At 35.4% G+C, this 21740-nt stretch overlaps 1 protein-coding gene across 5 annotated transcripts in view; it reads left to right on the forward strand.

Moving 5' to 3' along the window:
- Positions 1–19131, forward strand: part of smog (G-protein coupled receptor 158 smog) — a 37068-nt gene extending 17937 nt beyond the window's left edge. For 2 of the 5 annotated variants that reach the window (XM_068285617.1, XM_068285616.1), the window contains 13 exons: positions 5719–6494; positions 12597–12842; positions 12931–12989; positions 13080–13199; positions 13257–13337; positions 13394–13742; positions 13818–13886; positions 13947–14348; positions 14490–14684; positions 17006–17187; positions 17250–17361; positions 17729–17749; positions 18078–19131. In XM_068285617.1, coding sequence (XP_068141718.1) covers positions 5850–6494; positions 12597–12842; positions 12931–12989; positions 13080–13199; positions 13257–13337; positions 13394–13742; positions 13818–13886; positions 13947–14348; positions 14490–14684; positions 17006–17187; positions 17250–17361; positions 17729–17749; positions 18078–18275 — 2679 coding nt within the window. In that variant the 5' untranslated portion in view covers positions 5719–5849 and the 3' untranslated portion in view covers positions 18276–19131. The remainder of the gene's footprint in view (positions 1–5718; positions 6495–12596; positions 12843–12930; positions 12990–13079; positions 13200–13256; positions 13338–13393; positions 13743–13817; positions 13887–13946; positions 14349–14489; positions 14685–17005; positions 17188–17249; positions 17362–17728; positions 17750–18077) is intronic. The other 3 variants (XM_068285619.1, XM_068285618.1, XM_068285620.1) reach the window with 3 other exon arrangements.
- The last annotated feature ends 2609 nt before the right edge of the window (positions 19132–21740 follow it).

Genomic DNA, 21740 nt, shown 5'->3' on the forward strand with positions numbered 1-21740 from the left:
TTGAGGAACGAGTGTTTTATACGGTTTTTGATTAGGATACCAGCCCCGCCATGAGCTTTTCCGTCTGGATGGTTTGTTGCATAGAAGGTATATTTTGGTATTTGAAAATTATTTTTTGATGTTAAATGTGTTTCCGAAATCAGCAAAACGTCGATTTCACTTGAGTCTAGGAATAGTTGCAGTTCATTTTTGTGCTTGGAGATGCCGTTAGCATTCCAAAGACATAGACGTAGGGAAGCCATTATTTATTCTCGATAAGCTTCTGGATAAGCAGGTTTTGATTCCGCATCAGTTCTTGCATACAGTTTTGCATGAACGTCATAAAAGTGGTCATGTTTTGATTGAGTGAGATCAATAGGGCTTCTAAGCCACTTGGAATTTGCTGGCCAAGCTCTGGTGCGCTAGGTTGCGGATTCTGTAGATGGTGGAGTGACGGGGTCTCTTTTGCGGGCTCCGTCTGTCCAGTTCGGAGCACACTAGCGAAGGATACACTAGGACTGTATGTAGCAGGCATGTTAGATGATCTAACAGCCTTGGTGAAGAATACCTCGGGTGTAGTTTTAGAGGCGTTGACGGTGATTTTTGGTCCAGCTGGGGGGTTTGCGCCCGTTTAGGTGAGATTTAAGATCCTTGAAGACAGGACATCCTCTGTAGTTGGCCGTGTGGTTCCCTCCACAGTTACTGCATAATCTTAAAGCGACATTGTTTCTGTCCTTGGTGCAAATGCCATCTTTATGATGTTCGCCACAGCCAACACACACTGACCTGAGATTGCAGTTGTTAGAGGTGTGGTTGTATTCCTGGCAGTTTTTACACTGCGGTGGTTGGTGTCTCTTATGGGGCTCCTCTACGGTGATTCTTCTGTGCAATAGAAGCTGTAGGTTGTAGATTGGGTGCACTTCATTTGGCTTCGACCGCTTTGCATCTGGTTGGAGCTCGATTTTAAAGAGCGGCTGTGCGACTTTGTTCCTGTTGATGATGTTGACAACGGATTTGACCGCAAACCCTTTTTCGACCAACGCGTCTGCTATTTCTTGAGTAGGGACCGATGGCTCAATCCCCTTCAACACAACCTGGAGCCCTTTACTGCTTTTTAGTTGGTAGGTATAGAAGTTGATGTTAGCATTACGGAGGAACTTTTCGATGATGGGGAAATTGTCCTCAGTTTGGGTTTGGCATTTAATTTCTTTAATGTTACCCCTATTGAGAGGGGTTACAACAAAGTTATTTGCCCCTACTATTTCTACTAGCTTCGAAATCAGGGCGCTGCAGTTGGCTCCACGGATGTATAAGGGGGGTGGTCTAGCCGATTTAACTTTATCTACAGCGCCGGCTTGATCATCTTGCTGATCGGCAAGAATTTTAAAACGATTCCCGCTAAGGGGTGCTACTCGTTCATTTGGTTTGGTTATTTTCGGCGTGTTGCCATTTTTTTTCTTTTGCGGGCTTAGCTTCCGCTTAGTTATTTTAATATATCTATCCATTCCAGTTTGGACAGAAGTCGTTGGGTTTACTATTGTGGCTGACTCAGGGCGACTTGTCGTTGACGGCTTGAGGCAGGTCAATACTTCGGCAGACGCTGCAGTAGTTGCTGTCAACGAGCTGACGGTGCTGGTCGGTGCAATCGGTGACCCAGTTATCGTTATTGATGGAGAAGCACACTGCTCTCTCCACGGTAAGTTGCTTTTGATTGCTGAGTGGCTGGCACTTTCGGTGTTATTGCTTACGCTAGCATTCAGTGGGGTCGGCGACACCACCGAAAAGTACGCGTTGTTGCGTTGGACCGAGAGTCGACGCTCACGTTGTTGTTGTAGAATTAGTTCTTGTAGCTGTTGCTGTTGGGGATCGAGAGAGCTTGGGCCCGAATTGGTGGACATGTCTTTTGTAAAGATTACGCACTTTGTTGTTGCAACTTAGTATTTATTGCTATTAGCAATTGCTATTTTAGCAATCTAATAGCAATATGATTGTAAATAGGCGTCTCTGGGGCGACTGAGAGCCCTACACAAATTTTTGCAAACGCGGTCTTTTTTTACACTCAATTTTTGCGGAGTGCATTAAAAAACACGTCTGTACACGGCGGCAGTTAAATTAACTTTTTTTGTATTGTTAAATGGAAGCTTTATGTTTTCTAATAATTTTTAAATTATGGATCCAAATTAGAAATTGAAAGCAACATTTGTATTTGCCACATGTTTTATAATAATTTAGTCATCCAGCCGTTTATTTGCGGTAAATATGTTGATTTACGTTTAAATTGCAGAGCTGGTCAGAGCAAAAATATGCAATTAGAAGGACACATACATACGTTTGTCTGTATGTATGTATGAACATATTTGCTTACAGGTTACATAGACATGGACACAGCATGGCATGAACTGAACAGGAAACAATGACAATGTTGTATGCTACAGTTTTCAGGCATGAAGCTGCCAACAAACTAACAAGTGCAGCAGCAACAACTAAACGTGGGTTTAATTGAAATTTGTATCAACTGAAAATGGTGGTGTACTCTCCACTCATTCTCCACCCCCACCAAACAAATGTGGGAATGTTGTGGGCCAAAGCCAAACCGAAAAACCAAACGAACATTTTCATGGGGACTCTCCAGAGATATATTGGGATTCAGATGCATTTTAGGATGGACAATATAATCCGCCAAAATAATGAATCCATAGTGCCTTGAAACATGGGATTTACCGAAATATTACGTATACCAACCATTGTCTGAATGTGACACATTTCACGTTAGCTAAGAATCGCATACATTTGTATATATGTATGTATGCATGTGACTAACTTTGGAAACTAAATACTAAAGTAAATATTGGCGAATATTAAATTTACACAGGAAAAATGTAACTTTTAAGCCGCTTACCTTTTTTTCATACTTTTGTACCTTACCTTTGTATGTCCGGTCTAAAGTGCATAGTATACGTGAAACTATTCTACATCTACGAGCAGGTAAAAACATACATACATACATGCATACACGGTGCAATTGTAGATACACACATTCTACAGAGACACGTTTGGGTTATCCTTGTCCTACCGCCGCCCAGTTGCCAGTTGCCAGTCGCCAGTTTGCCTGCCAGCCTGCCTGTCACATTAGCTGCAGTTGAGCGAGTGTCAAGGTGAGGCCGGAAGAGCCTAGCCAGGCAGAAAACAGGCAAATACTCCCACATATATGGAGTATACTTATTTTTCTTGTTTTATCACATCGATTGAACAATCTACAATTAGGGATTTGTAATTTATGTGAAAGTGATCCATTCTTATTCAGTTTTCAAAACCTATTGAATTAGGTTAACTTTACCTTGATCTCTTCTCTAAATAGTCAAATATTCTTAATTTAAGGCGGGCTTATATTCCTTGGTTTATATTAGTTTTTGCAGTATAGTTGTCTTTAGTAAGGGATGGGTAATTTGGCTCACCTAGTTAATCTACCTTTTTTTTTTTGTCTTACCTTTCTTATTGTGAGGAAAAAACGAGGAAACTAAAATCTTATTTCTGGCATCTGGCCAAATCACGTAATCACAATCACAACTAGTTTATATGGCGCATGTGCCAACTGTCCCAGAGCCCAACTAGCCAGCTAGCCAGACTGCAAAGCAGACAGACAGCCAACTCAGGCCAAGACCTAGTCAGTAGTAAAAAATTAATTTCAATTAGTTGCAAATTGTTTTTACACCTGTTTTATTTCACATCAATTTCGCTTTTTCAGTTCAATTTTTTAAATGGTTTGGCTAATTTGCCGCTGTCGACAAAATGAAACGATAACCACAACAAAAACGAGAGAAATTATTAATATTACATCCATTTCATACATACATGTACATATATGTATGTATAAATATTTAGCTAGTAGTATGGAATGACAAATAAATAGCCAGCCACAGAAATGCTGTTAATGCAATTAAATTTGATTTAAAATGTGCAAATAAATAACTGGAATTGCATTACCATAAGAGAGGAGATGGCAGTTTTCCCTGTTAAGCGTTGCATTCATTCATTTGGACCACGCCCAGGTAACCAAGCGTGGTAACGAACCGAACTGAATGAAATGAAACCAAAGTAAACCAAGTGTGGGAAGTGCGAGAATATTTTTCCTCGGCATTCCCCATTAGCATTTGTGTCCTGTGGTTGCTCATTCCACCTTCGCTTCACTATTTTTTTTTTGTGTTGTACATTTTATTTGTTTTCCACTTATGCCAGTGTCTGGTAGAAATGAAGTAGCTACTTTTACATCCATTCGATTAAGGATAGAGTCTAAGTGCATCAGAGAATTTCAAGAATTTTCTACAGAAATCGGTAAAATAAAAGGTTGGAATATAATTATATGAAGGTGGTTCATAAAAGTCGTTTACCTTGTCATAGTTAGTACAGTCTTCTTCTCAATAGAAAAGAAGTATTATACTATGTGAATTATGAACTGTGATCTTTTTGCTGAACATGTTTCTACATTTCTCAGTTGTTCAATTGCGGACGGATCCAGGTGAGGACTGGACTACCTTTGAAATGACCAACTTTCGAATAAATTTAGACTTTTTTCATCTCGTTATAATCCCAAAAACTTAGTCTATGAAGTTTCGAGAGATTCCCTTACTGATAAAATGGCTTAATTTGAAATTATTAAACCTAATAACTGGGACCCTACCCGAATATATTTTCTAGATCCATCGTTGATAATTACCAGGATTTTTTAATAGTTAGCTATTTTTGGTTAGTAAACAACAAAAAACTATTTGAAGAGAACATGTTCAGTTGCTCAGTTTAGTAAATAACTCTTCTTTGTTCACTCACTCACGAGCACTACTACATACCACTACGAAGATTGTCTTATCGTCTAGAAAGGTTATGGGCATTACCGTCTTATATTTGTCACCGATTTCCGAAAATAGGTTCCTTTTGGAATAGATTTCTAAATTTCAATCGCATGAAAAGCTTAAAACCTACACGGAAACCAAATTTTTAGATGGCTTAAAAGAAGCCGAATCAGCGTTGCTTTAATTAAAGGATAAGATATAATTATGTCTGGCAATTTGCCACTTTACCAACATTTTCGTTTTTTCTTTGTAGACTAAATAGAGTTAGTCAGACCGCTCTTGTAAGCCCTTTCCATGGTAAAGTACCCAACGAGGTAAAAAGAGATATTAAATGTTACATTTGCATATATAATATGTTTATAAATCGTGCTGAAAATCCATGTTTTTATGGGTAGCACTTAATTGAAAACTTTGCTATGCACTTTCAATTAAATTGCAATTTGCACAAATATCAAATTGTCATTGACATGTGCCAACGTTGGGTTCTATTTGGATGCGGTTCATTTCATATTCTAGCTCCAGTTCCACCCACTTTACTTAGTTGTATAATGCATTTCAGATTGCCATCACCCTAACGACATACTTATATATTGTATTTTTATTACAATGCAGTTAAAGTTAATTGCCAATGTGAAAGCCAGTAAATACATATGTCCATATCAAAGTAACCCCAGTGTGCCAATAACCATTGCAATGTTGTTTAGCTGTCAAATTAGCTCTTTGATATGAGGTTAATTTGTTGACTGACAAACTATGTATGAACAGATATTACAAAATACTTTGTTATTGAAGAATTCAAAACATTCAATAAAAATAAAAATAGATGGTAGACCATTTTCTATAAAATTGATTTTTCACCATCATAATTTTGTAACTTTTCTTCAACTTTCAGATGTGTGGGCTTTTTACAAAATATTTACACCTTGCCACCGCTGCCACGCCCACGTCCAAAGCGAACTTTTGTATAGAAGTAGAAACAAAAGCAAGAACCGCAACAACTGCAACTGAAACAAATTTAGTGATATGGAACTGTGCATAGCAACAAAGTCAAAAATAGTGAAAGAAAGTCAAAAATGCCACCAAAATCAAATGAATTCTCAAGTGAACAACAACAACAACAAATGCAACAGCACAAAGCACAAGAAAAGCAACAGAAAAAGCGAAAACAGAGACCACCTGAACAAGCATCAAAAGGAACAACAGAACCAACGAACACTTGCAACAACAACAACATCAGCATCAGCATCAGCAACATCATCACAAAATAACATAAATCATATTAGCAGCACACAATTGAACACTCTTTATATGCTGCTCCTGCTTCTAATCCTTGGTCTGATCCATGCGACCTGTGCCACGCCCTACGAACGAGAACGCGATGCTCTGTTGGCCTATTATAAGCGTGTCCAGCAATTGCAACATGAGCCCCAAGTGCAGGAATATAATCTCAGAGAGTCCTTAATTGATTTTGATGAGATTATGCCCACGGCCAGTGTTGTCTCTCATCTGAGTCTGAGCAATGGTATGAAAGGATTGAGAAAGCGCAGTGCAACATCGACCACACTGCCCACAACAACAACACCAGCAACAGCATTGCCATCAGCAGCAACAACCCCATCAACTGAGAAATGCGAGCCAAAAGTTTTGGAAATGACGCCCGATGAGCCGGTGAGTTTACCAGCAAAAAACAAGTTTATGAAGTTAATAATAGCATTTTAACAAGAGAGAGGCATCAATGAGATCGGAATTAGTTTAAGACAGAAATTAGAATTTTAGATTAAATCAATTCTAATAATTGACTGAGAATCTTTGTGGCTTATGGCTATATGTAAATTTAGTTATTCTGGCTAGACAAATTACAATATTATAGCTTTGTATTTATTATTTACAAGACACTTAAATGATATAGTTAACCGAGATAAATGAATCATTTTGATATTACTATTGTTATGACTCTGCAAGTAACTGACATCGATGTGGATGCAAAGGGAAGTGTATCGAGGGGGGCTATAAACAATTAGTGTTAATTTTTAAACATTTCCAACTCGTCATTTTGCAGGACTCGCTAAGTTGGTAAGATACTTACACACATAGTGCAAGGTGGGTTGAGGGCGTCGAGAGGTTGGCATATAATCAATAAAATTGCTGAGATGGCAACCCACCCAAACCCATATCCACACACACACACAGACACAGAGACATTTGCACCCTCTCTCATTCTATATATGGCAACTTTCCTGCTGACACAAATCTTTGCAAAAAAAAATAACACACACACACACAAAATCTGCGCTAACAAAAATTTCAGAGAAAACGAAATCTACGACCAACCTGCCTTTGGGTTATTCCCGCTGTGCCACATCACCTTCACCATCGCACTTATCACAACCACCACTACTACTCTACCGTTCCACCATTACCATCATCACCTACAAACCAACCAACCAACGAACCACACCCACCTTGTTGACTAAGGCAAAATAAAAATATTACGCATACGCCAAGTCTGACGCACATGCCGGGACAGGCAAAGAAGTTACGGGCACTTTTTGTCGGCTAGACGGGCAAGAGAGAAGATGAGAGTAAGATAGAGCGAGATAGAAAGAGTTGTGGCAAAGCCTGTGGCAGGCGAATGTCATGTGTTAATTAAAAAGATGCTAATGAAGAGAGACTAGAAATGAAGAGAGATCTTGCCTACGACAAGTTAAGTGTGTTAGGGAAATATTTTAATTGAATTTACATGACAATTGTAGGCAGGAGACATGCAAACAAACATACGCCCACGAATAAATCTATTTTAAGCCGAATGTATAAATGTTTGTAGCCATTTGATAAAATCGGGAGCGGATTTAAAGAAGCATTGAATCTCTCGATTTCCAAATGAAGACTTTTCTGTTGACCAGCTCTGAGCTGAGATATCCACCCAATAGTTTAGGTAAAATGTAGTTAAGTATCTGTTGTTAATACAGATCATGTAATTGTGAGCCCTCTTATTTGTTATAATCCGCCCATGACCTGGCCACTCAACAATGACTAAACAAAGTGCACGTCCATGTCCTTTTTCTTCACCTTTTGTTAATGCTAAATAAATGACATGCCCTTCGGATCGATTCAACGATACTCTGACGCAATTGTCTGGTTCAAGTAATGATATATAATTAAATGAAAGAACAAAAATTAAATGCCAAGCAAATTTGTAAATTGCCATTAAGAGCGATTAGAATCTCTCACTCAATCTGTTCTGCCTTCGTCCCGTCTTTGCATCTCCTCCTCCTCCTTCTGCTCTACGAAAAGCTTCACCAAGAGAGTAAGACATTAAAGAGAAATCACACAACAACAACAGTTGAGCATCAGCAGTTTGGTTTGGCTTTTGTTTTCTCTGCGGTCAACAGCAGTGGGCATTGTTCTTGTTGTTGTTTTTGTTTTTGCTCTGTCAGCTTTCAGCCTGTTCCTGTTGGCTGTGCTTTTGTTATGCGAAATTTATGTCTACGTGTGCCTGTGTGTACCCGTGTGCGAGTGTGTGTGTGTATACAAAGACAACAAATGCACACATACATTCATATGCTGACATTGTTGGCTTTTGGTAACCACGACAACACTAAAGCAACAAAGCTATTAATTATTAATATTATTATTAAATATTTCGCTAGTCAAACTATGGGAAAAACATTGCATAAGCTCAGGCGCCAAATGATTTTCGTGGAAATTGCAACGACCAAAAGGTAAAAGAGAAAATTGCTTGATAATAGGTAATAATAGAGCATTTAAATAAATGTTGTTAACCTCTACATCCTGATAAGTTCTAATATTAGAATTTGACATAGAAACCTATAAGGTTTCAGCCATCAACTGGGCGATGTCACACAGATAATTATTGACGAATTGATTTAAGTGCAAATTAATGTACTTAAAACGTTTATTAAATCAATGTTCTCCTAATTAAAAAAACATTTTGAAACGCGCTCGAACACGCTTGCAGGATGAGAGTGCTTTGGACAATGATAAGCACGGAGCCTACCTAATAATTACGTATTTATATCACTCATACGTCATGTTGCACGACATTTAAATGGAAGCAGGATTTAATTGATTTCGAAATGCACTAAAACGTGCAGAAGGCATTACCCCATTTACCGTTGCCATTATTCTAATTGTCTTAGCATTCATCTCATGCTACTTGCATTAGCGTAATCCTGACTTTGCATATTAAAATTGTGTGTAAGTAAATCTATTCCACATATAAGATTTTCTGTTTAGTTAAGTGTCAACAGGCAACAAGCAAAACAAAAAAACAACCAAAGCGGCTGACATATTTTATTCATTAAGCAGCAAAAAGTGTAGGCCAAAAAACAAGCAGACAAGGCAACAAGGCAAGGCAAGGCGAGGCAACAAACATGCAAATGACAACAAACAGCAACGGCAACATGCTACAAGCTACAACATCTGGCATGCCATATGCATAGATCGTCTGTGTGTGTGTGTGTGTTAGCCATGTAAATATTTTTATGGTCATAAGTAGGAATGCCAAAAGCGAGCCGACGGCTTAAAGGGCGGAGACGGAAACGAAGATGAAGGCGAACGACAGTAAAACGCGCTTTACTGATTTCATTTCAAATGCGTGTGTGCTTCTCTCTCTCTCTGTGGCTGTGTGTGTATGTATGTGAATGTTTGCGGTATGTCTCACCACTTGGCATAGTTCGTACTGCTTTCTCTTTCCACCCTCTTCCTCCAAAAAAGAATCATACATCTCCCATAATTGTGGGCGTGTGTGTGTGTCGAATGTTTGCATATGCAAGTTTTATTGCAGTCTCGGTTTGCTTGCGGTTTTTGCTATTTACAAGTGTTCTTATATACTACATACATATGTATGTACATGCTGTGAGTTTACTCTTACGGGAAAAAGCATTTCAACATAACCCAAAACTTGAAATAATTTGTTAGCTAGAAAATACGGGTTATCCCAGTATATTAATACATTACGCGTATACCAGTATTTATGGGCATCCCAGTATATTACACGTATTCCAGTTTTTTTTACCGCGTTGCCAGTGGTTTTGTCCGCTGAGTTTCAATTTACCGTTATCTAGAGTTGTTACGTTTCTCTAAAGGCCAAATCAAAATACGATGCTTGGTATGCATAGTTGATGTTCCTTTCGTTAATTAAATTTTTAAGAGCATTAAGCCAACAAAGATTTGCCAAAAACAAAAATGAAACAAAGGTTTTATTTTTCGCTTGAATGGCCATACCTCAATGTGTTCATCTCATATACATACATACATATATTGGATATGTATACATATGTAAGTATGTTTGTTTGTTTATATGCAAAAATATATATGTTTGTGTGTACAGAAGTCATTTGTGTTCAAAATATGTTTGTTTCTTGTTAATAATTCATTGGATTTTCCATTTGCCCCATATACACGAATACATGGGTGTGTAAGGGATGTTACACAAGGGACATTTGATGGACTAATGAAATCAAATTAAAGCCAAACACATGTTGTTGTTGTTGACTAAAATACCAGTTTTAAATTCTATACGAAACATGAAACAGTGTAGTCCAAAATAATTTTTATCCTATACTCTTACGAAATTGATGTTTCGGTTAGAAGATTGTTTATACATAAAGTACTCTAACGAATTTATAAGTTTGCAATATTCAATTTTTACGAGATATAAAGCTAGAAAAGTAATATTCTAAATGATTACCCTTTATTCTGATTATTTGGGAGGAACAAAAAACATGCAACATATAAAATAAAATGTATTGTTTCACTCAATCCCTTACTACGTCCATGAATGAAAAAAATTTACATACAAAACGACATATACAACATTATTGTGGATATATAGTATACGCAATGTGGTCGCTCTCTCAGAAGAATCGGCATCACGGCATTCGGCTAATGGGAAATATTTGTTTTAAAAGCCAAAGGTGGTGCCTGGTGACTCACCCCTAGATCAAAAACTCCAAACCTCCGGAGCCCCAAATGTGGTTACTTTTGTTTCCCAAAGCCATAATGATGTCATCAAAGTCACCACTTCCCCATAATTGTCCCCTTCTGAGGTCCTCTCTCTCCCTCTCTCTTCCTCTCGCCCTCTTTGTTGCTGCTGCTGTTGTTGGCTCGTTTGTAACGTGTAAATTATGTACAAACATTTTGTTGGTTAAGAGCCATACAAACAAGGATTAAAAACATTTTGCCAGTCCAAAGTACCAAAAGGAGTCGCCAGCTTGGGCATTAAATCGCCTTATTTTCCAACAAATGAAACAAAAAACACAACAAAAAAAAGCATTTTGTTTTGGTTTAGAAGAAAAGGTGTTGGTCTGTGCAGAGAATGTGCCATGTGAATAATTAATGACCAGAGAGTTGAAAATATACGGATACGGATATATGTACATACATATGTATCCAATGTATATATGTATGTATGTATGTATGTATGTGGAATGGAACAAATCTTGGTTAGCCAAATCCGGCATACGTACAAGTATATGTAATTTACACCATTAAATGGATTTCCCTTTACAAGTGATGCCTGAAGGAATTTTTAGGATTTTCACGGGTTGCCGGTGAAATAGGCTGAGCTTAAAGTTTGAGTTCCTTTTGGTTAAAAGTTGTTATATAATGTAAAACTTTGAGATACATTTGTGCATATGATTATTTTTTCCAACATAAGTAGAAGACTTTATTAAAAAAGGGTATTTTCAAATCAATACCTTTCGTATGCCGACACAAAGCTTTTATTTTATTTTTTTGGCTTCCCAACATATTTCAATCTCCTTCAGAGATCTTTTGTTAGGGATCCAAATAGAGAATATTGTGGAAAGAATACAAATCAAGTAAAACCAATTAAGTTATAGAATTTCCAGAGACTATCCCTAAACTCATTTATTCCAGCTTAAAAAAAACTTCGATTTGACCTAATCTTTAGGTATAAGGTCAAAGAATTCATTATAACAGAAATCTGTTTTATATAGGGTTGAAGATATGGACAATTCTATAGTACCGAACGTGATATTCGTAAGCATTCGAAGTAACAAAAGGTTAAAGGTAAATTCCAACGCAAATTAAAAATTACGTATACGCAGCGTGCTTTCTAGGCGAAAAATAGTCCAATTATCTTTCACTTTCAAAGCTATTTAAATACGATAACTCAGACTTTACACTTCTTTTTAAACATAAACATTGACTTTAAGTTAAATAAAATCGGTTTGAGAAGTAGTTTTTGCGGGTGAAAATTTGCTTCATCTTAAAGATGAAATAAAATGCTCACTTATGAAATGCAGTTATCCAGAATGTTATTTATATTTGTTTATTTAAAACAAGTAATGCCAGTTCATCTACAATAACTGTCTAAAATTTGTCCTTTTTGACTTTAAAACCGAACACTCTTCTGAAAGATATGAAATCATCGTCGATACGATTATCATTCGTTGTCAATATTTGTATATTTAGTTCACCAGCTTACTCTAGTGAACGATTATCATAATTTTCATATCAACATGATGATAAATCGATTAGGGTTCATTCTAAATGATATTTATCTACGACAAAGGCAAATCAATATGATAAAAATAGGTCAAACCGTAACATATTGACATGCAAATATAATATATTTGAAAACTTCCAAAAAGTTATGGGTAAAACACAAGCCAGTAGTAAAAATTTGATTTGTATAAATTACATATGGACATAAAACGAAGGGAAATGATGAAAAGATAACTAATGGATTCAACTTTGAATTACATTTTTGCTCATTTGCAGTTTTACGACTATAGTGACATAGCCGGAGATGCCGCACGACAGTTTATTGAATTCTTAGCCATGAAATTCCCAAATGCCAATACCAATACGCCCATTACAATTGATGAGCAAACACGTTCAGAGGTTACTCGACGTGCCAATGGCATAGCCAGCTATGCCCTAAATGAGGATGAGAACCTATTGGCATTTGCCATAGCGGCGCCAAGTATACACACAGTTGTGGTTAAATTTCGGAACAATGTGACGGTAAGCCAAAATCGATGACGTTGCCCATTAAAAAAACAAAAGAGAGAGCCATATCATTTATTAATCTTTTTTTGCTGTTTGTTTTTAGATACCACCAAACGAAGTGCACAACAAAGCATACTTAGGCTCCTATTGGAGAGAATTGGGGTAGGTTGAAAGAGAATAAAAGCTCGCGTGTGTAGCCTTAGAATTGTTTAGTAATTGTTTTGATCCCTTCAACAACAAAATTCAACACAGAGCGGCATGGAACAGCAGTGATGGCACCCAGGAGTGGGGGGCACCGTTTCGTGACTGCAACCTGTTGACCAGACGTTGGCTTTGGCCCTTTCGCATATCATTCATGCAGCAAACAATCAAGTGAGTAAATACATCTGAGCCAAAAGCCGAATAATAATAACATTTTCTCACCTGCAGAGTGGTGGCTGCTGCGTTTATAGCCGCCGACGAAGATGTATGCAATGATGGCCTCGAAGAGGTTTTCGGACGTCGTCATGGGTATGTCGATGGGATTCTCCAGCAATTGCCTTATTGATCCTTCTTTTATTCTCTAGCTGTGATCGTAATACCACCTTTTGTCTGCTCACTGAGAACAAACCTGCTGCCACTCGAGATGTTTACACGTGCATTTGTCGGGAGTCGTATTATTTACCTAATGCCACATTGCAGGGCTTTCGTGGTGATCTGGTTGAGCTATCTGAGGGGTTTGATAACTATTCCTGCATACCATGCCCTGGAGGTTGTTCGAATTGTGATCAACATGGCATTTGTCTGACCTTTCAAGAAGAGGAAGCATTGAATATGGATGCCATGTTACGTCTCCTGGTGGCCATTGTCTTGGGTGCTTGCATTTTGTGCTGTGTTGTGCTCAGTGTTATTGTTTTCAGGCAGAGAAAGTGCAAGGTCAGTGTCATCCAAATGGGATACAGAAATCTTTCATTTTCATCCCAAATGATTATTAACTTTCCCATCTTTCAGGCCATTGCCTCGGGCATGTGGACTGTGCTGGAGACCATACTCCTGGGCATTGTTTTACTTTATGCATCTGTGAGTAGTCTATCAATATTCACTTCCTTTAGAATTAATATTGTTCTTTTTTGAGTTCAGGTTGCCGTCCATTTCTTTCCCGCCTCCACCGAGCGTTGCCTCTTGGAGCCTTGGCTGCGTGAACTGGGCTTCATTACCTGCTATGGCGCGATCATATTGAAATTGTATCGCCATCTGGTTGATTTTCGCACACGAAAGGCCCATCGCTGGGTACTGCGTGACGTGGATTTGCTTAAATATCTGGGCACCATGGTATTTGCCGTCATCTGCTATATGTCGGCATTTACTGCTTCGTCCCTGGATCTATTGGAGAGTGCCAAATTGGAAAGCTTGCGTGAGGCCAGCACCAATACCTGCCATCCACTTAAATGGGAGCTGGTGACACAGACCAGCGAGATACTTATCCTCTGCTTTGGCCTGCATTTGTCTATTGCCAGTCGAAATGCCAATACACAGTTCCGGGTGAGCAAGACGACGATGAGTCCAATTCAAATTGGGTCAAATGGACTTACAAGTAATTTCCTTTCGTTGTCACTTTTTGTTTCTTTTTTCCAATCTCTCTCTCTGTCTATGTGTGTGTGCGTACGCGTGTGGGTGAGACAGGAACGACAATTTCTGGTCACCGCTTTGACTCTGGAGTTCCTTGTATCTTCGAGTTTCTATTTTCTACGCTTTGTCTATCTGCCGGAAATGAGTCCCAGCGCCATTTTGCTGGCACTTTTTGTACGCTCCCAGCTAACGAATAGCTTTGCCTTGGGTTTGATATTTGTGCCAAAATTATGGTATCAGCACAAGCAGGTAAAATGAAATAAATTTGAGTTGATTTTACAAGTTTTTGTGCTCACTTATTTAGTTTTATTCTTAATATTTATATTTTCTGTTAATTGATTTATGTGAATTTTGTTATTGTCAATGAAAACGAGTGGCAAGTCCGAGTACAGATCGAATATCGCTTAGGTTCAGAGGTCTTTCAACTTGATGAGAGTAATTATATATAAATCAAATAAATATATATATATATGTAAAAGATCATTGTCTGACGTCGTCCATTATATTATTATTGGTATTGGATTTTGTAATTTGGTATTTTGGTATATAAATCATGTACATTTAAATATTGGTCGAGGAAACGATTTTTGTTGAGCTTTTTGCTAAACCGAAATTAATTTAAGTTGTGTACTTTGTCTTTTCGTTTTCTGTGATTTCGTTGAAAGTTATAGTATTAAGCTAACATACATACTATATAAATATATACAAAATATATATATATATATATAACATATTCATGAATTTTAGTCAAGCTATGAAGTTGCTGCAAGTGTCTGCGTTTCAGTATAAAAAATTATATATATTCCTTATTTTTCCGTAAAACTCTTTTGTCTAATTTGCATGATTTTGTTTGCAACTATTCTTGATCTTTAGTTAAAACACTAATCGCATGGTTTTGTTTCTAAGCACACTGGTTTATCTTTTTTATTTGTAGCATGTTGAAATTCATTTCGCTGAACAAAAAAATTAAAAATGACAAAAATCGGTTTCCTTTCAAATACAACATCAATAAAATAAACTTACAAATAACAAAAGAAATATCCAAAATACTTAAACTTTAACTGTAACTCGCCTCACTGTAATCGTATACCTATTAACTATCTCTATCTGTCCTTCCTCCGACTAAACTATAAACCAATCAAATGTACTATCCCCTATCTCTACTTGCATTCAATACTCTCTGTCTAAGTAGTCCTTAATTTGTGCTAAAGTCCGTTTTAAGTTCCTTCTATCAATCTTTTCTTGTTAATTTAATTATATTTATTTATTATTTTTATTTACATTTATTTACAGCACAATAAAACACAAACTCACCTATAAAATACTCACTCATATATCATCCTGTACCTAAACACGAGAAGCGAAATAAAGCAGAATCTTATATCAAATAGTTTTATACGCAAATTAAAAGATTTGTAGTCTTTTCTACTTTGTCAAACGTTAAAAATAGAGTTGTGAATTGTCCAACATAAATTAAGCATCAAATACATATAAATTACCTAAACAAGTTATAACTTTGAATTAACCATTTCCCAAGTTGGTTTTTTAGCCTGATTTGATAACAAACCATATCAGATCAGATAGATGTGTTATCTCTGTAGCTGTTCTGAATGGTAATTAATGGGTTACTTAATCAGATTGAACTTAGATTTCAACAAAAAATTACGATAATCAATTTAAAATTACAAATCGTAATGATTTTTCCAATGACTTCTTCTAGTTTTCTAAGGCTTTTAAGATACGATCAAAACACTGAAAGCTTGGAATAATAAGATTTGGTTAAATTTTTGAAAATAAAATCAAAAAATTCATTTTGACTGCTCTAAAGTTCAAGTGTTTAAAATTTACAAATTCTTCGATCAATCTTCCTGAATAAGTTTCTGTTGTTTCAAATATTTTGGTAATTCGTAAAGTTTTCTATATTCTGGGAAATTTGAAATTTTGTAATAAGATAATTTTTCTACTGAGATATTTCTAAAGATAGACTTTTCGATCAATTAGTGGGTATATTCCATAGTGTTCCGATACGATGAATCAATCATTTGTCTTCTTATGCTGATCAAGACTATAGATATATGCTTTATAGAATTATAAATTTTCAATGTTAAGGGGTTTGCGAACTGCGATAGCTCATCCTTCTTCCCTTTGCAAAATTTCTTCTTCTAAAATATGTTTGCTAAAGTTGATTTGATGGATTTAATCCAAATATAATATGCATTAAGTTAAACTTTTTAGGATACGTGGTTAATCGAGTACTGCTCTTTAGCTCTATAGCTTATGTGCCGATATACGAATATGACACTTAAATTTATCTCATCCGTTGAGGTCCACTAGAGAAGATCCAACAAAGTTTTAAATATCATTAACACTAAAGCACATTGTCATTTTTGAATATTTTTACCTTACACTTTATCTATGATGTTCCATTTATTGTTTTTTGACGATTTCAAGTTTTCCATTTACGGGTTGAGTTTTGGTTTTCGTTTCCGTTTCCGATTTGGTTTTTGTTTTCTCTTGTACTTCCTGAGTGTGTGGTTTGCCGTGGTTTGTTGCATCTTCATAGCTTGCAGGTTCGTTCGCTTGCGTATGATCTATCAATACGTTTACCTGTGGATGCTTTCAAGGGTACGTCACATGATGCCGGCCAACGATTGGGCGGGGGTTATGCTGGTCTATGCCTGGGCGATCCCGACATTGGTGAGCTAACCATATCCGAAATGAGTCCTGAAGACATACGTGCTGAGCTCAAAAGGTAATGCCGTTCACTTCTCACCTCTCACTTCAATTCAAAATTGATTTGAAATCTTTTCCCAGACTGTACACACAACTTGAGATTCTGAAAAACAAAACGCTGAGACAAGACAATCCGCACATAAGCAAAAGACGTGGTGGACGCAAGGCGGGTCATCGTCGTTTCTCATTGCAAGTAAGTTCCGGATTGCCAATGGTTCATGATATGAATTTCAAACTCACTGTACATTACATTCTGATTATGAATCAAAAGATAAAACCAAAAACCGAAAAGCAGGACTTTCGAAATTGTTTTCTTTCACACAAAATGATAAACCTTGTGCTGCCTTCTTTAGTGTTTTCCACTTCTTTCCCTAATCTATCCAAAATTCTCTCTTCTCTTTTTCGATCTCTCTAAATTTCTTCTATCTATCTTCATATATCCTTGTCTCTTGTATGTGATAAAATATTAATCTAATCTATATATATATATACATAAATATATCATTGTTCTTGTCCTGAATTGTAAAAACAAATCCTTCGATCGTTCATTCCAATGATAGAAAAAGGGCAGCAAAGATAAGGTAAGATCTCAATAGACCTAACCTAAGTCAAAAACCAAATAACTATGTGTGTTCGTTAATGTTGTGACTGTTACTAAAAACCTCCCTAAACCAAACTAAAAACCAAAGTGCTAGTTCCCCGCGGTGTTATGTCATTAGTTAGCATGACCCCCTAAATTAATCTACATACACACCTACATACATACATACTTACATAGCACATGGCACTAACAAGAACAAAACTATTAACCATATTGCACCCACTTGCCATTAAGTTTCACTCATCGAACTCTAATCGATCATAAAAAAGGAATCTAAAAATATTTCAAATATGTTCTCCTACATATAGGCTTTAAGTGCCAAACACCGCAGCAATAAGCATCATCAGGATATCGAGATAACCGAGGCGGAACCGTCGCGGACACCCGAGGATTCGGTATGCAGTGCCGAAGGACCCACAGATACCTATGCAGAAATATCGGGCATATCGCATTCAATGCTATCCCATTCCATGGTCTCGCATTCCGTTGTCTCTCATTCAAAGTAAACCAACCAAATGCAAAGGAAACCCAAAATCAAAGAACAAAAATTATTAAGATATATACGATATTCCAGCGACAAAAAAAAAAAATACAATTTGTATATATATATATATACCAAAACAAAAATGATGTAGGCAAACAAAAAAGGAAAAACAAAATATTAAAACCATACCAAATACTTATATTGTTTGTATGTAATGTATATGTATGTATGTACATGTGAGGATATAGAAAGAAAAAAAAAACACAAAAAACAAAACCAACAATAAAAATAAAAGAAAACAAACAATTACTTTAATTTAATGCAATGAAAGCAAAATACAAAACGGAGAAAAATGAGAAAAATAATAACAATAACAAAAGTTACTTTATTTTAGAGAAGAAATGAAAATGTTAATGATGATGATGATGATGATCAAGCAATGATTAAAAAACAAAAATAAAAATATTAAATGCAGCCAGAGTTTTGTACAATTTTGATATGATAAATTTTTAGAGCAGATTTATAATTGATTTGCATTTCGTTTCTAATTTCGATTCCTTCATCGAGTAAATAGAATCAAAAGCAAAAAAACCAAAAGAAAGAAAACAAAACAAAAAAATAATTAAAAAACAAAAAAAAAAAAACGTTGTATGAACAGAGCCCACCTAGATAGGTAAGCGATTTGAAACTATATATGGGAAAACAAAGAGAACTATGTAATGCAAAACTAAATCCGTTAATTCCCAATTTGTTTTTAACAATCCATTTTTGTCTTACAATTATTAGTAGCGTCTATGAATCAATCGTATAAGTTCCTTAAAAGTTACTAAAAACCAAAATGTCTCTAGAATAGAACATTTTATTTGTCCCTCAACGAATCGAAATCCAATCAAAAGTCAGACTCTCTGGCCTTGTGTCCTCAAATCTTAACTAATTGTCAGTAAGATCCTATCCACATATGCATGTATGTATGTATATCCTTCTCGATCAATCCTAATGAATCGTTTGTGAACCGAAAAATAATCAGTTGCAATTTTTGAGCTTATAGGCATTAAAACGAGACGATGACAAACGAAAGATGTTTCTCATGCATATGAAAACTTTACAAACTCAAACGATTAACATCACTCTATCTCTCTCTCTCCTCTGTCTCTATCTATACATATATATATAAATACCTATGTATTTTGAAGCTTAGACCTTACTAAAATTAATGAAACTTACTGCAAATACATATGCGTAAATATAAATATATTAACTACTAAATGTAATTCTATGAACTTTTGCCATAACTAATGTATTTACACAACTGCAAAACATTCATTAACGCCTTTAATCAGCGCAAATAAGAATATCGTTAGAATAACATTCAAAATAAACTGTAGCGTTGTTTAATAGTTGAGAATTTGAAATTTCTAACACATTTTAACTAAAATTTTCCTAACATTCAAAAAATTCACTTTGTTCTATCAATTCCTCTTTAAATCTATAATGAAAACTTTTCCCTGAACCATAGATCGATAGTTTGTAGAATAGAAGAAGGTTCCCGACTTTCGATTCGATTCCTATTTCTTTAATGTTTAGAAATTTTGATCTCTTGATGTTTTAGATACTTGTTGCAGAAAACTGAATGAATCACTTGGCGTTATTGAATGCATTCATGCAGGAGTCGAATACATAGCGAATATATGCTGAAAAACATGAAGGAGTTTTGTAAATAAATCTCTTAAAATATAGAATCAGGAATCAAAAATAGAATTTGGCACTTGTTAACTTTGGTGACAGAGCGTTAAAAAAAAATAAATAATAATAATAATAATTGTTGCATTGCATAATGAATAAGATAAAATTTCAGCAAAGTCATAAAATCATTTTTTTTTTTGTTTTAGTTAGTTTAGTTGTTTTTTTTTTTTTTTGTTGTAATTTTGTATACATTTCAAATGTATTCAAATTAAAGTTATTAAGGGCTTGTTAAAAAAAAAGAAAACTAAAACCAAAAATGGGAGGCAAAAGCGTCCAAGGTATAGTAATAAATACTTATATAAATATAGAGTATATAAATAAAGATAAAAAACAAAATGGCAAATGGTAAAATTAGTTAAAAAACAAATACATACATCTAAAAAAAAAAAAAAAATAATAACTAAACAGACAAAACCAAAAATTGAGCATTTAAAGAAATTATAAATTTGAAGCGACTTTTTGATTGCGTTTGATCAAAGAGTAAATAAATGTGAAAAATCTCCTCCCCCTCCCCATTAGCCCAGAGACAAGATGAAATGGAAAATATATACATTACCGATATATAACAACTATACCTATATTATATATACATATATAAAATATATACACCATATATATATACATATATGGAAGTGAATGCATGTAATTGACAAATGTATCAGCATTACAATAAACAAAAAAAAATTAAACCAAAGCATACTAAATTAGTTGCTGCTCATTGCAAAGGATGAAATAAATGAATGAAGACAAAGCAAAACAAAAAAAAAAGTAAACATTTTGAAAGTGTGATAGTGTTCATAATATTCGTTCATTGTAATTAAAAGAAAAAAATCAATCAAAAAAAAAAAAAAAAACGTAATAAAAGTAAAAACTAAACCAATCAAACCAAAAGCAGTTTTAATATACAAAATATTTCTTCACAGAATGTAATCTCCGAACACCTGAATGATGTTTCAAGTCCTTTTAAGTATTATCTGTTCTTAGTTTATTTAGGAAACAAAGACAAATCTCCAAATAGTTACATATTCAGGACTGTAAAGACATTTGTTTGTTGGTTCCTAAACTCTTCAAGTGCATCATCAGCTTGGAACTTCTAACAAAAGTTTTGTGGCATCTAATCAAGGTGTTGAATATCATATAGAACTCCTAGCTGGTGGATATCTCGTGTCTTAAGGAAAGAAACTAACTTCTTCAATGAGTGCCTGGACCAGCAGACAGATCCTTATCCTTATACCTTATATACAAAGTCTGTTGTCTGAGGTTTTTCCATTTTATAATCTTTCTACATTGGTTTGGACTTTATTTGTATATATAGTATATACCTATATATATTTTTATAATTGAAATATTGCTCGAATATTAACTAAATTTGTCGTTTAGATTGCAAGTAATCATATACATACATATCTCAAACACGCACACACATACAAGTAATCATTAATTAATTTCACTTTTAATTACATTTGTTTAATTTCTAATTACTCACTTTTTTCACTTGTCTGTTTCGTTACAATTATGAGCTAGTAGTTAGTTAATTGCTATTTTCTCTTTTCTTTTCTTTTCTCATTTGTTTAGTACGTTTCGTATTTCAACATGATTAGTTTCGTATTTTTTTTGTCATTTCAAAATGTTTTTGCTGGCTTTTAATTAATATTATACTTGTTTTTCTTCAGATTTTGTCGTTTAGCTTATTATTAAATGTTGGTTGCGGTTAGATAAGCAAAATTGTTGTTGTTTCTCATAT

Source organism: Drosophila tropicalis, unplaced genomic scaffold (assembly GCF_018151085.1).
Source record: "Drosophila tropicalis isolate 14030-0801.00 unplaced genomic scaffold, ASM1815108v1 contig_413, whole genome shotgun sequence".
Classification (NCBI taxonomy): Eukaryota; Metazoa; Arthropoda; class Insecta; order Diptera; family Drosophilidae; genus Drosophila; species Drosophila tropicalis.